Consider the following 13,155-nt stretch of genomic DNA (forward strand, 5'->3'; position numbering starts at 1 on the left):
CGCGTTTGGCACGTCGCGTCGACCGTATCAACACTTATCGGTTATCTCCTGAGCTACAAACACCAACTCTATTGACTCCTTTGCGACATCCGCTGTCGCAATGCCTGGTCTGGAAATCCCAGGTGAATTCTTGCGTCATGCTATCCTCGATACAGTCGTGCCCCATGCCCCGGCACTTGACATTGAGGGCGCCCTAAGTTCAGCCCTGGAAGACGGAGCTGATGATCTCCCCTCAGTCCTCTCATCAATCCCTCAACGGTCTCTATTGTTCTTTGGTATGCACTTTCAAAGGTTTGGCAGGGTTTGCGCCTTACTTATTGATAGTCATTAGATGAATATTTGCCTGTCCGTATCGTCTTGAGACTATCTGATTGCTCAGAGACGACCCTGAAACACTACTTGCCACGACTTGAACTCAAGCTCGATGTCTTTGCCGTGGATCCAGCGGAATCAGTTGGCGAGAATACAACGCCAACTCGAGATATAATATTCTCGGGTGTTGTCAGCGGAGAGGAGGATCCCCTGGTGGTCTTTAATGAATTCGAGGGCGATGAAGGTAGCGGGAACCATGTCTATTTGGTTTGGAACATTGAAACTATACTGAGTGAGTTGTTTGGATTATGGGGTTAAATATCGTGAACCGAGCATCACTAATTGTCTGATAGGGCGTCCCCGTATTCGAATCCAACATCCGTCACTCTTATTCATTGCCTCGGCCAGTCTGAATCCCGCTGATGGTCGCCGTCAAGAGGATTCAGAGGATGACTATCTCCCCTCGCTCGTCCCAGCATCGACAAATATGCTGCAATCTCTATCTATCGACAAATCTTTCAATCATAAAGAGCCCTTCCTCCCTGCTTCCAGACTGTTGAGGGTTGTACCGACGACGTATAACGAGGACCCAATTTACAATATCCAGCAACAACATGGCCATCCCTTCCGCGTTGTGCCCGCTGCAAGTGCAAGGATTCGATACTCCCGGCTGAGCTCCTACACTGGTATACCAATGACCGTGGCCAGTCTTGACTTTGAGGTCACCCCTTATCTGACTTGCGAGGTCTCCTTTGACAAAGCGAATCTTCAGCTGTCCGAGGGAACGATCGAGTCGCTGTCAGACACACCGGGCCTTACTCTCCCTATTTCTTGCCGTCCGCGAGATGATGTGACCCTCATGTATAAACTCACGCCGGAATATGGCCCAGAGACCAATCCATCATCTACCGCGTTGGTGAGCACACTAGACATAGCTCTCGAGGCAATAATCCTTGTGGATGATGACTGCAAACCACGTATCTCGATGCAGTGGAGAACTAACGTCGACTTTTCAGTCGCCTTAAATCCGACTTATGGGGGGCCCAGTCCAGCTCTGCAAAGGACCAACCGCCCTACCAGTCTATCAGTGTCAACTCAAGTGGGCGTGACCCCTTCTCATCGAAGTTCATTACGAGAACGAGCATATTCGGTCACTGACGTGGGTATCACAATCTCCTTCTCTGGACCTGTTCGTGTGCAGGTGGGCTCCGTCTTCACTTGGCACGTTTTTATTGTCAATCGATCAAATGTTCCTCGGAAATTTGCCTTGATTGCCATCCCCAAGCGGAAACGCGTGGACCCACGAGGACACGTTGCTCGGCCTTCATCGTCATCTATCGCCAGCCGGAAGGAGGACCAGGTGGCCGAAGCAGTAACTGACGATAATATCGTACATGCGAGGCAGAAGAGTGTTGCTGGCCAGGAAGTGGAGCTGATCAGCTTGAGCACGGATATTCGTGTGGGGTGAGTACTCTCTGCTATGCTTCTTTCCCTTTACTTCTCTAACTGACATTTTTGTTAGCCCTCTCCTTCCAGGAACTTGCCACTCGACCGAACTAAAGCTTCTTCCTCTGGCTACAGGCCCACTTCATTTGGAGGCTGTTCGGCTTGTTGATGTGAACACGAACGAAACGACTGATATCCGAGATCTTCCGGACATTTTGGCGGATGATCAGCCTCGCTCTAGTTAAGAGCAGCCCAACTACTTGTACATATATGACATAAAGATAGAGCCATTTATTATCTTCCTATGGTCTTCTATTGTATCTTTTCTTTTCTTTCCAGATCTTTCATGCTACGATAGCCGACAACTCTTAGCATCCAATGATTTTTTTGAATTCCCAAATATTTCGTTTCCCCAAATGTATTTCATGCCGAAGTGAGCCGAAGTGAGCCTTCTTCCAAGCTTTGATGGCCTCTCTCGTATATTTCCATCCTCATAGGAATGTTCCCCAACGATTGCTTTATCCCGAATTACCTCTATACAGGTACGAGTCATCTAATGTTTAAGTATTGGAATAGTAATCAACTTTATACCCGTCGTTATATATATATCCACACCGTAGCTATCCTACCTGGTGTTCTATGAATATATCCTTAGTTCAGAAGTTAACTATACTGTGTAAACTACATTCGCAGAGTAAATGCATTATGTGTCTCTATCCATATTTACTATAGATAGTTATTATGAGATCATTACTCTGTGGTCCCCAGTATCAATGTATATAGCATCGATCTACATGATCCACACTCGGAAGGTGGACCGAGAATGCCAAGGCTGGCCCCCTGGAGGTCCGGGCCCCAAGCGCGGTGTTGACAAAGGAAAATCTTCATAACTGCTCAAATTGAAATTGTGGCTGAAATATGGCTGAAATGTAGAAGAGGATATAATACAAATCAGTATAATTTATATAGATCGTAAAGTGGATATAGTAATATTATCCATGGTTCGTCAAATCCATTTATGTGATTGGTGGAAGGAGATCACGGGGTAATTGACTCGTAGCTGGCCAGGTGACCTTTGTTACTCAAAGGAATTTAGATTGAAACGTTATCTTCTCTTCTCGACATCTTATCGAGGATTTTCTTATGATCATTGGAGACTGGATTTAATATATCAGATTTAGGTATTTTCATCTGCCCCGACGTCCCTGAGCTTTGCGTCATACTGGCGCACCTAGTCCCTTCCAAGAAATCTTGCCAATCCACTCTGCCACAGTCGTCATCCTTGAACATGATCTGCTCTGCGAAGCGGAAAGTCCTGGATGGACTAAATAAGAGATACATATACGGTCGCGTGGTATGTTAGACGCTCCTTGATGACGTCTGGCATGTTGTTTCTTCCCAATTTGTTTACAACGGCTAACCCTTGTCATTCATTCCCTTCTAGCCTTTATTGCACACAATCATTTTCCTCGTCGAGATGGCAGTAGCAGCACGTCTTGCTGCGAAATTTAATACCTACTATGCTGAAAGGCCAGGTAAGCCTCTTGCCGCCGGTTGCCGGATCACAACCTGACATCACTGCTATAAATAGTGCTCACGACGATGGTCACCAATGCCGTAAGCCTGTCGCGATATTGATCAAGTATGAGCTGGAAGCTGATAAAATGGATGTTATAGGTGCTTGGTGGTGTTGCCGATACCGTTGCACAGCTGATTACGGCCTTCCGGACCCGCCGACCTCACCCAGGCGACGATTTCCTTTCGATAGAGATCCCTGATTATGATAAGCAGAAGCCCCCTGCTGCAGGGGAACTGGGATATGTCCGGAGCTCGTCCCCATCTTTCGATTTCGAGCGCCTGACGAGATTCATGGCATATGGCTTCTTCATGGCGCCGGTGCAGTTCCAGTGGTTCGGATTCTTGTCCAGAGCGTTCCCGCTCACTAAGAAGAACCCGACGGCTCCTGCTTTCAAGCGTGTCGCGTTTGACCAGTTGATTTTTGCGCCATTTGGTATGATCTGCCTCTGTCTGCTTTCGAATATTTTTGGACTGGACTGATTTATCTAGGTCTGGCGTGCTTCTTCACCTACATGACGATTGCCGAGGGTGGTGGTAGAAGAGCATTGACAAACAAGTTCCGTGATGTCTACCTGCCGACCTTGAAGGCCAACTTTGTGCTCTGGCCGGCAGTGCAGATTCTCAACTTCCGTGTCGTTCCCATCCAGTTCCAGATTGTGAGTTTCCCAGGTTCTCTTGTTGAGATGAGGGCCCCACTGACTTGTTAACACAGCCATTTGTCTCAACCGTTGGTATTGCGTGGACCGCATACCTTTCTCTAACCAACTCCGCCGAGGAGGCCTAATAGAAAGCTATTCAAAGCGAACATCATGATAACGATTCGGGCTATAAATTGCACTCTTTCTTCCAATTTACTTCGGACGTCCCGGTTGATTGGTCTGGCTTCTTATGTAAATGGCTATGGTATTTACCCCACAGGGTTTGTATTTCGAATGGTCGGATTTTGCGCATTTGGGGAGACCTGGGGTTTTGCTGTTAAGTATGAGATTTGAGGATGCTTCAGGAAAATTCCGCTTTTCCGCCTTTCAACCATCTTTGAGCTTCACATGATTTCGTTGGGACTCGGAAAACACCCAAGCATGTAGCGGCTATGGACATTTCCATCAGTAAAGGCGACCTCCCCAGAATCTTCCGAATCCGAGGCTAAAGAGGACCTTTTTGGCCCGGCCTTCCCCGTATCGAACGGTAGCTCTGACATCAGTCCCGCGTCAGCCCGATCAGCTCTCCGGGGATAGTTTGGTACGGGTAATTGAGGTACCAATTTTCTAAAGATACTTAGAGAACACTAATTGGATCATATTTAGATCAAGTACCTTACCAGGTCGAATACATCATGAGTAGGTACCCTGGTTGCTACGGGATGCGACCTCTTCACCGGCCTGCCCCACCAAAACTAACCCCTCCACTCTGTACTGATCACGACTCACCGTGGCCTGATTAGTTCTTCTCCTTCTTTCTCCTTTCTCCTTTTTTCACCATTGTCATACCATAACCACCTACAATGTCTCTCTCCAACAAGCTCCCCGTTACTGATGTCGACCTCAAGGGCAAGCGTGTCTTGATCCGGGTAAGCTCCCCAGCCAATTGAGCTTCACTCGCAGCCCCTAATCGCTGACTGAAATAGGTTGACTTCAATGTCCCTCTCGATGAGAACAAGAACGTTACCAACCCTCAGCGTATTGTCGGTGCTCTGCCCACCATCAAGTATGCCATCGACAACGGCGCCAAGGCTGTTGTGCTCATGTCCCACCTGGGCCGCCCCGACGGCAAGGTCAACCCCAAGTACAGCTTGAAGCCCGTTGTTCCCGTGCTTGAGAAGCTTCTCGGCAAGAGCGTGACCTTCACTGAGGACTGTGTTGGCCCCAAGACCGAGGAGACCGTGAACAACGCTTCCGATGGTCAGGTCATCCTGCTCGAGAACCTGCGTTTCCACGCCGAGGAGGAGGGTAGCTCCAAGGATGCTGAGGGCAAGAAGGTCAAGGCCGACAAGGCTGATGTCGATGCCTTCCGCAAGGGCCTCACTGCCCTCGGTGACGTTTACGTCAGTATGTAACACCAGTATATTCCGATTTTCTGTGGTTCCTTTCTAACATCAATTCAGACGACGCTTTCGGTACCGCACACCGCGCTCACAGCTCTATGGTCGGAGTGGACCTCCCCCAGAAGGCCGCCGGTTTCCTCGTGAAGAAGGAGCTGGAGTACTTCGCCAAGGCTCTTGAGAGCCCTGCGCGCCCCTTCCTCGCCATCCTCGGCGGTGCCAAGGTCTCTGATAAGATCCAGCTGATCGACAACCTCCTGCCCAAGGTTGACAGCCTCATCATCACCGGTGGCATGGCCTTCACCTTCAAGAAGACTCTTGAGAACGTCAAGATCGGCAACTCTCTCTTCGATGAGGCCGGCAGCAAGATCGTCGGCGACATCGTCGAGAAGGCCAAGAAGTACAACGTCGAGATCGTCCTCCCCGTTGACTACGTCACTGCCGATAAGTTCTCCGCTGATGCCACCGTTGGTTCCGCTACCGACGCCACCGGTATCCCCGACGGCTTCATGGGTCTGGATGTTGGCCCCGAGAGTGTCAAGTCCTACCAGAAGACCATCGGCGAGGCCAAGACTATCCTCTGGAACGGTCCCCCCGGTGTCTTCGAGCTCAAGCCTTTCGCCAAGGCCACCGAGGCTACCCTTGACGCCGCTGTCCAGGCTGCCCAGTCCGGCTCTATTGTCATCATTGGCGGTGGTGATACCGCTACCGTGGCCGCTAAGTACAAGGTTGAGGACAAGATCTCTCACGTCTCGACCGGTGGCGGTGCCTCGCTCGAGCTTCTCGAGGGCAAGGAGCTGCCCGGTGTTGCTGCTCTGTCCAGTAAGTAAATGATGAAAAATAAATGGCGAGAGGAGGGTCTACGTCGGCTCTTCTTTCGTCGCGCATGTTTATGAAACTGTAATGTACACAGCCAATGAATTTCCTTTAATTACAAACACATTTCAAAAAAGACCTCCATTGTGCTCCTAGATCGAATAACTAAGTGTTGTACCTAGGCACGAAACCGAAGCTTTAGTCACGTTACCGAGAGCTCTCCCGTCAATTGTATATAGAACGAGAGAAAATCCCTATGGCGAGTAAATAGAACATCAACATCATAGTGGCATGTATATGGAATTTAGCCATGCAAATCCCATTCACAACAACTGATACTTCCATTCATCCTCCTACATAATACCAATTTTAGGCTTGCGCAGAATCGGAAGTTTTGATATTGGTATATCAAAGAGAACATCATAGTAATCCCGAAATCAAGATCTTCGCTCCGAGTACTGAATCGTAAAAAAAAAGTTCAAAAGGACCATGTCTCATTTCCTCCCCGACAAGCTCCCGAAAAATGCATGTGGCAATTATTGTTCTGAATCCTCCCATTGGTTCCAAAGACAGGGGGGTATAGTGTGCGAGATGAAATGGCCAGCCAACTCGATAATGAGCCCATCCCGAAACCCGAGGGGGTTATCCTTTTTGGTGCTTGTCCAGGTTCGTCTAGCGTTAAGCCGATGCTTCGACCTTCTTCAATTCTTCCCTGGATGAGTGATGGATGTTAGTGCGGTGAAAGAGTGAAAGAGGGGAAGCTGACGGGTTGGAGAAGTGGGATGGGGGCGAGCGTTGGTAGCGGTGTACATATGAAGATGAAAGAGGATTTGCAGACAGGGAATATAGAGGGTATTTGAAGTATAGGGAGGGCGAACTCACTGGAGCTGCTTTGAGAAGTCATCCGCCGCATCATCGTCATCCCAGCTCTCTTCCCACAGGTGCTCGCTACCGCCGTTTGCTGTCGAGCCAGAGGTCTGCTCAGCTTCTTCTTGGGGCCAGTCTGGGTGGTATAGAGTTAGGTTCGTTGCTTTAGGGAAGCACTTGGATGTCTGGTTGATACCTTCAACGGGGAAATCCTCGAACTCGTCATCTTCCTCCAGGACTTGGGGCTTTGCTTGTGGTGGGGCCTGCTCTGTGGCATCGGCCTTCTGGGTAGTTGGGTTTGACATTGTGGAAGATATGACCGGGAGAATTAAAGGTAGATAGGTTGGAGATGTGTGGATGTGGCAGCTTTGAAGTCGGAGGTCGGAGGTTTTACTTACTAAGACTGGCGATAAGGCGATAACGATGATGTAGTTGGGGGGGGCAATCTTGGGAAAACAGTACAAATGTTGGGATTTAAGTGAAAAAGAGATGATAAAATAAATCGTGATACTGAAGAAGAGAATAGAAGAGAGTAATATGTAATAAAAAAAATAAAAAATAAAAATCAGGTCGAAGTTGAATTGACCACAAAAGAAATTGATTGCGGAGCTACCGGCGAAAGAATCCCATGAGCCTCAGCCTTAGACGTGTTGTTTATATTACTTCCCAGATTTCCCCTCATCTTTTCTTTCCTCTTCCATCTCCACTTCTTTCTTTTTGTTTTCCCTTTCTCCTTTGTTTTTTCTCTGAGATGTTCTCGTCCATCGCGTGTCCGCTATCGCATCGTTGACATTCTTCCCGATCCGGTACTCTCTCTTTTCGGCTTACTCGGATTGCCCCGACCCTGACTTAAGACAATTGTGGATTGTGTTTCTATTGAAAAATCCATTCTACATACTCACTGCCAGGGGTTTCCGCCATGTTGCGAGTCGGGTCCTGGCTGTACGGCAAGAAGCCGGGGCAGTCTATGGACTCGCAAGTTGAGATAAAAGACTGTGAGTTGTGCGATATACTCTGGGAGAGCCCATTGTGGTAATTTGATTGCATGCTGACCTCGGTATTCTGAGCTAGTGGTTGATGCGCTGACAGGTACGTCCTATGGAAAATGTTCAACCTTTAGGCACCGACACTAATGCCATACTCGACTAGCGGCAACCCTCATTCTCAATGATGATGTTGATGGTGCGGAGAATGGTCTCTCTACGGGTACTTCGTCTTTTCACAATGTGGGTGATCGTCGCTGTCACTACGAGCTATGACGTAGCACAGACCTTAATAAAAGATGCTGACTCTCGATCGAATAGCTGGGTAGAGGTGTGGTCGCATTCATCCGGGCGACTTTAGGCTTCGAGCAGGAGATTATGCGACAAGGTCCATGTCTTTTCATCTTCTAAATCCACTGTTTCTAACAATCCCGCAGCATCCGAGCGCCTTTATGAAGCAGAAACCAGCGCCGCCAACGACCAAACCCGGTCCCAGCAAAACGCGCAATCGCCCAATGCCTTTCACTCCGATATCTATGCCCCCGGTACCGAATATGCGCTATGCCAGGCAATCGCCCAATTGATGAACGCGGTTGTTGGGCTACTAAATGAAAGCCTGACGGACTGCGTCAAAGCATTCTATCGCCTGAAGAAGGCGTATGCCACATTAGACGCTATCATGAAGATGGAAGAGAAGTTCATGGAGCAAAGGGGTACACAGAAAGTTCTACTGCCAACTGCGGGTGACCTGTCAAGCTCGAGCTCCGTATGCCCAGACCCGACGTCGGAATCAGCCAGCCTTTCATCGAGAAAAAGCGCAAAAGCAGCTATCCCCGACCAAACAGAGCTCAATTCGTCAATGAATAGATTGGCGATCTCCCCCGGAGCGAAATCTCCAGCCACCTCAACAGGCACTTCTACACCTGCAACACATATTCATCACGACCCTGACTCGGACATCTTCAAAAACGAAATCGATGTTTTTGTGCACTCTGGCACCAACTTCTGCCTCGGTATTCAACTTTTAATGATAACTTTGGTCCCACCCACATTCAGCAAGCTTCTTTCCATTATTGGCTTCCGCGGCGACAAGCAACGCGGGTTGAGAATGCTCTGGCAAGCCAGCAAGTTTCACAACCTTATCGGTGCCATGGCTGCTCTGACTTTGCTGGCATATTACAATGGCATTGTCCGATACTGCGATATTACGACCGACTCAACTCCTGGCGAGGCCGATGTCGAGGGATACCCTCAGGAGAGGTTGGCTTTGTTGCTGACTGAGATGCGGTCTCGGTTCCCCAAAAGCCGGCTTTGGATGCTCGAAGAATCGCGGATGTTGAGCGCCAATAAGAAGCTGGACAGCGCCCTGGAACTGCTGTCAACGGACAACAAGAGTCCACTCCAGCAGGTCGAGGGTTTGTGCGTGTTCGAAAAGAGCTTGAACGCACTGTTCCTCCACAAATATGAGATCTGCGCTGAAGCATTCCTTGAAGTATGACTTTATTTTCAAAGATTTTTGAACCCTCAAGCTAACCTTTTCAGTGCGTGGAACTTAACTCATGGTCTCGTTCATTGTATTACTACATCGCTGGATCATGCCATGTTGCCTTGTACCGGCAATCACTCCACGACCCAAAGCTTGCAGAAGAACATGCGAAGAAAGCCACCGTGTACATGCGAAAGGCACCTGAATTCGCCGGGAAAAAGAAATTCATGGCCCGACAACTGCCATTTGATACCTTTGTGATCCGGAAGCTTGCCAAAGTGGAGGCGCGCGCCAAAGAATGGAACGTGCCTTTTGTGGATGCGATTGGAGTCGACCCCGTTGAAGAAATGATCTTCTTCTGGAATGGACACAGTCGCATGACCAACGAGCAGCTGGAAGAGTCTCTGACCCGACTAGAATGGTGCGAAAGCGAAAAGAACAAGACATGGTCTCGCGAGGGAGTTGAGGAAAAGGCAGTCCTGGAGCTTGTCCGGGCTGCCGTTTTGCGATCCCTGTGCAGACACGATGAAGCGAAAAATATCCTGCAGACCCGCGTTTTGAACCACGACAAGGCTCTATTCAAGGCCCATCTGAAGGATGATTGGGTTCACCCAGTGGCGCATTTCGAGATGGCCGCCAACTTCTGGATGGAGCGTCCCACTTACCAAACTCTGCATGGAATTACTTCCTCCAAGGCGTTGGACGATGCGCCCGTGACATCTGGGGAGACGAGCCTGGAGGCCGAGAGAAAGCAGGTGGCTGAGTGCAAGAAATACCTTGATCATGCTGCTCGCTGGGAGGCCTACGAGCTTGACACTCGTATTGGACTCAAGGTTACTGCTGCGATCGAAGCAGTACACAAATGGGAGAGCATGCACCCCACCGTCTAATCGCGATTATTATGTTTCTTTCAATCCTTAGGCATGTTCCTGTTAATAGCTGCCCTGGATGCCTTGTGTGTAGCATATTCACATGGAGTATGAGTAGATGTTAGGGTTAGATGTTTAACGAATTTATTTTTATCTCTTTTTCCCGTCTTTTTTCACGTCTTTTTTTGATTGATACACAGCTTTTCTTTTCCCTTTCAGCACAATGATGTCATGTGAGGATAACTGGATAACTCAACTTCAACCTCCAACCTCCAACCCTCGTTTTATCTACAATTCAGCTCCTTTGGTCGAGGCATGAAAAGTCAATACTTCAACGTGAATTTCATTGGCTCCGTCAGACCCAGATAGTTCCACTTATGTGACAGCACTTCGGCGCCTTGGCCATCCAGGCCGAGATCCAATACCTTACTTCGTATACTTCGGATACAGTCCCTCATCAGAATATTAGACCTCGGCGTTTCAATGGTAATACCGAGAGAAAGCAATTGAGCTATCCCCGAAGAACTCATTGCGCACCGAGATCGGCAAGGTGACGGATCCTTCAACAATCGGATAACACGGCTTTTGCCATCGGAGGTCCGAAAGCTTGAAGAAAACGTATAAAACGAATTCAGATCCCCATATATCTCTCCCCGTATATCTCTCAGCCTTACAGTAACATATCTCCCCGTTTGCGACTTTTCGTCAAGTATCCACCTCTTATCTCCGAGATACGTTTTTCTATTTCCGACTTCCCGTAATTTTTTGTCTACTTCATATTGGTCTCGCATATTCCACTTCTCACCTTCCCCAGCGCTAGCGCTGGTCCTGTGATATTTCAGCCAATGACCCGTGATAATGGTTGAACGGACAGAACATGACTATCCCAGCATATCTAGTGCAGATATCGAACCGCATCGCAGCGCCGACGGGACAAATGGAACTGCATTGGAAAAGCAAAGCACTGCGGCATCGGGGTATTCCGCCTTTGAACAGCGCACACATTCAATAGTCTCGCGCATTCGAAGTCGAGATCCCGGCCAGACGGCGCAATTTCATCATCCGCTCACCCATACCAAGACAAGCCCTGACGTCATCGTCGATTTTGAAGGGCCGGATGATCCTTACAGACCGTTGAATTGGAGTTTCAGGAAGAAGGCTATCACGACTGTACTGTATGGATTAACTACTATGGGTATGTCAAGCAATGTCGGGGAAATATCGGGAAATAGTGAATTGTGGGAATGACGCTAATCGTTATCAATAGGTGCGACATGGGCGAGTTCAATGTATGTCCATTGTTTTGGCTTTATAGTTTATAGAGTTAAACTAACTAGAATGTTAGTTACTCGACGGGACAGGCACAGATTAGTGAGGAGTTCGGCGTCTCGAATGAGGTCGCTACACTCGGCACCTCATTACTTTTGTTCGGCATGGGATTGGGCCCGTTGATATGGGCGCCTCTGTCTGAGCTATATGGACGCAAAGCGGCAGTTTTACCGCCATATTTTCTCGCGGCCATATTTTCGTTTGCGACAGCCACGGCCAAAGACGTGCAGACAATTATGATCACTAGATTCTTTACTGGCTTTTTCGGCTCGGCCCCTGTTACCAATACCGGCGGAGTCCTGAGTGATATCTGGACCCCCGAAGAGCGCGGAGCTGCTATTGTCGGCTATGCCATGGCCGTTGTGGGCGGGCCTGTCATTGGACCTATAGCGGGTGGTGCTATCGTCCAGAGCAATCTGGGATGGCGCTGGACTGAATACGTGAGTCTTCCACTCTTCGAGGTTGAACCCATGCTGATATCTACTAGATCACCGGTATCATGATGATGTTCTTCCTGTCCATGGACCTCCTCTTTGTTGACGAAAGCTACCCGCCAGCCCTGCTGGTTTACAAAGCGCGCCGACTCCGCTTCGAAAGCGGCAATTGGGCCCTCCATGCCCGCCACGAAGAGTGGGACGTGACTTTCAAAGAAATAGGCAACAAGTACCTCATCCGTCCTTTCCAGCTCCTCGCAACCCCGATCTGCTTCCTCGTTGCCCTCTACGCATCATTCGTCTACGGTATCCTCTATCTCAGTCTAGCAGCCTTTCCAATCGTCTTCCAGGAAATCCGCGGCTGGAACCAAGTCGTCGGCGCCCTCCCCTTCCTCGCATACCTAATCGGCATTCTAATGGGCGGAGCAATCAACCTCTCAAACCAGAGGTTCTACATAAAGCGCTTCAAAGCGAACAACAACCGCCCAGTCCCCGAAGCCCGTCTTCCACCCATGATGATCGGCTCTGTGCTCTTTGCTGGAGGTATGTTCGTCTTGGGCTGGACAAGTCCAAAACACATCCACTGGATCTGTCCGAATATCGGTGCCGTCATGATGGGGTTCGGCTTTTTCACAATCTTCCAGGCCGCTCTCAACTATCTCATTGATACGTTCCAAAAGTATTCTGCTAGCGCGATCGCTGCAAACACTTTCCTGCGCTCTATGTTCGCCGGGGGTTTCCCGCTCTTCACAACTGCCATGTTCCATAACTTGGGTGTTCCCTGGGCTGCCAGTATACTGGGCTTCTTTTCAGTTGCTCTCATCCCGATTCCATATCTATTCTACAAGTTCGGCAAGCGGATCCGCGCACGTGGGACGTGGTCGCGAGACTCTGTTTAATATTCTGCTACATAATTATTCTCGATGGTTTCATTGTACATGTTTTGTTAATAGCTGCATCCTGTTCCTTGCATTGATGATACCCGAGTTTCAGGCAT

At 49.0% G+C, this 13,155-nt stretch overlaps 6 protein-coding genes across 6 annotated transcripts; 5 read left to right on the forward strand and 1 right to left on the reverse strand.

Moving 5' to 3' along the window:
* Nucleotides 1-100: 100 nt before the first annotated feature.
* PGRI_034280 (TRAPP trafficking subunit Trs65 domain-containing protein) lies at nucleotides 101-2,003 on the forward strand (the record flags this gene model as incomplete). The annotated part of the gene is made up of 4 exons (XM_040791141.1): nucleotides 101-275; nucleotides 380-604; nucleotides 666-1,776; nucleotides 1,835-2,003. 4 exons carry the CDS (start codon nucleotides 101-103, stop codon nucleotides 2,001-2,003), a joined length of 1,680 nt encoding a protein of 559 aa, XP_040644197.1.
* Nucleotides 2,004-3,235: 1,232 nt separating this feature from the next.
* Nucleotides 3,236-4,120, forward strand: PGRI_034290 (Mpv17/PMP22 family protein; the record flags this gene model as incomplete). Its single annotated transcript, XM_040791142.1, has 5 exons — nucleotides 3,236-3,293; nucleotides 3,350-3,375; nucleotides 3,436-3,769; nucleotides 3,826-3,992; nucleotides 4,049-4,120. The coding sequence occupies 5 exons, from the start codon at nucleotides 3,236-3,238 to the stop codon at nucleotides 4,118-4,120; spliced, it is 657 nt and encodes a 218-aa protein (XP_040644198.1).
* Nucleotides 4,121-4,837: 717 nt separating this feature from the next.
* On the forward strand, nucleotides 4,838-6,392 carry pgkA (phosphoglycerate kinase pgkA; the record flags this gene model as incomplete). The annotated part of the gene is made up of 4 exons (XM_040791143.1): nucleotides 4,838-4,903; nucleotides 4,961-5,381; nucleotides 5,438-6,196; nucleotides 6,373-6,392. 4 exons carry the CDS (start codon nucleotides 4,838-4,840, stop codon nucleotides 6,390-6,392), a joined length of 1,266 nt encoding a protein of 421 aa, XP_040644199.1.
* A 476-nt stretch (nucleotides 6,393-6,868) lies between these two features.
* PGRI_034310 (proteasome regulatory particle lid subunit SEM1) lies at nucleotides 6,869-7,362 on the reverse strand (the record flags this gene model as incomplete). The annotated part of the gene is made up of 2 exons (XM_040791144.1): nucleotides 6,869-6,902; nucleotides 7,073-7,362. The coding sequence occupies 2 exons, from the start codon at nucleotides 7,360-7,362 to the stop codon at nucleotides 6,869-6,871; spliced, it is 324 nt and encodes a 107-aa protein (XP_040644200.1).
* A 614-nt stretch (nucleotides 7,363-7,976) lies between these two features.
* On the forward strand, nucleotides 7,977-10,416 carry PGRI_034320 (TTC39/IML2 family protein; the record flags this gene model as incomplete). Its single annotated transcript, XM_040791145.1, has 6 exons — nucleotides 7,977-8,052; nucleotides 8,129-8,146; nucleotides 8,207-8,283; nucleotides 8,362-8,428; nucleotides 8,478-9,532; nucleotides 9,583-10,416. The coding sequence occupies 6 exons, from the start codon at nucleotides 7,977-7,979 to the stop codon at nucleotides 10,414-10,416; spliced, it is 2,127 nt and encodes a 708-aa protein (XP_040644201.1).
* An 837-nt stretch (nucleotides 10,417-11,253) lies between these two features.
* Nucleotides 11,254-13,057, forward strand: PGRI_034330 (MFS transporter; the record flags this gene model as incomplete). Its single annotated transcript, XM_040791146.1, has 4 exons — nucleotides 11,254-11,590; nucleotides 11,663-11,684; nucleotides 11,741-12,164; nucleotides 12,212-13,057. 4 exons carry the CDS (start codon nucleotides 11,254-11,256, stop codon nucleotides 13,055-13,057), a joined length of 1,629 nt encoding a protein of 542 aa, XP_040644202.1.
* Between the last annotated feature and the right edge of the window lie 98 nt (nucleotides 13,058-13,155).

This window comes from Penicillium griseofulvum (genome assembly GCF_001561935.1).
Source record: "Penicillium griseofulvum strain PG3 chromosome Unknown contig_85, whole genome shotgun sequence".
Lineage (NCBI taxonomy): Eukaryota > Fungi > Ascomycota > Eurotiomycetes > Eurotiales > Aspergillaceae > Penicillium > Penicillium griseofulvum.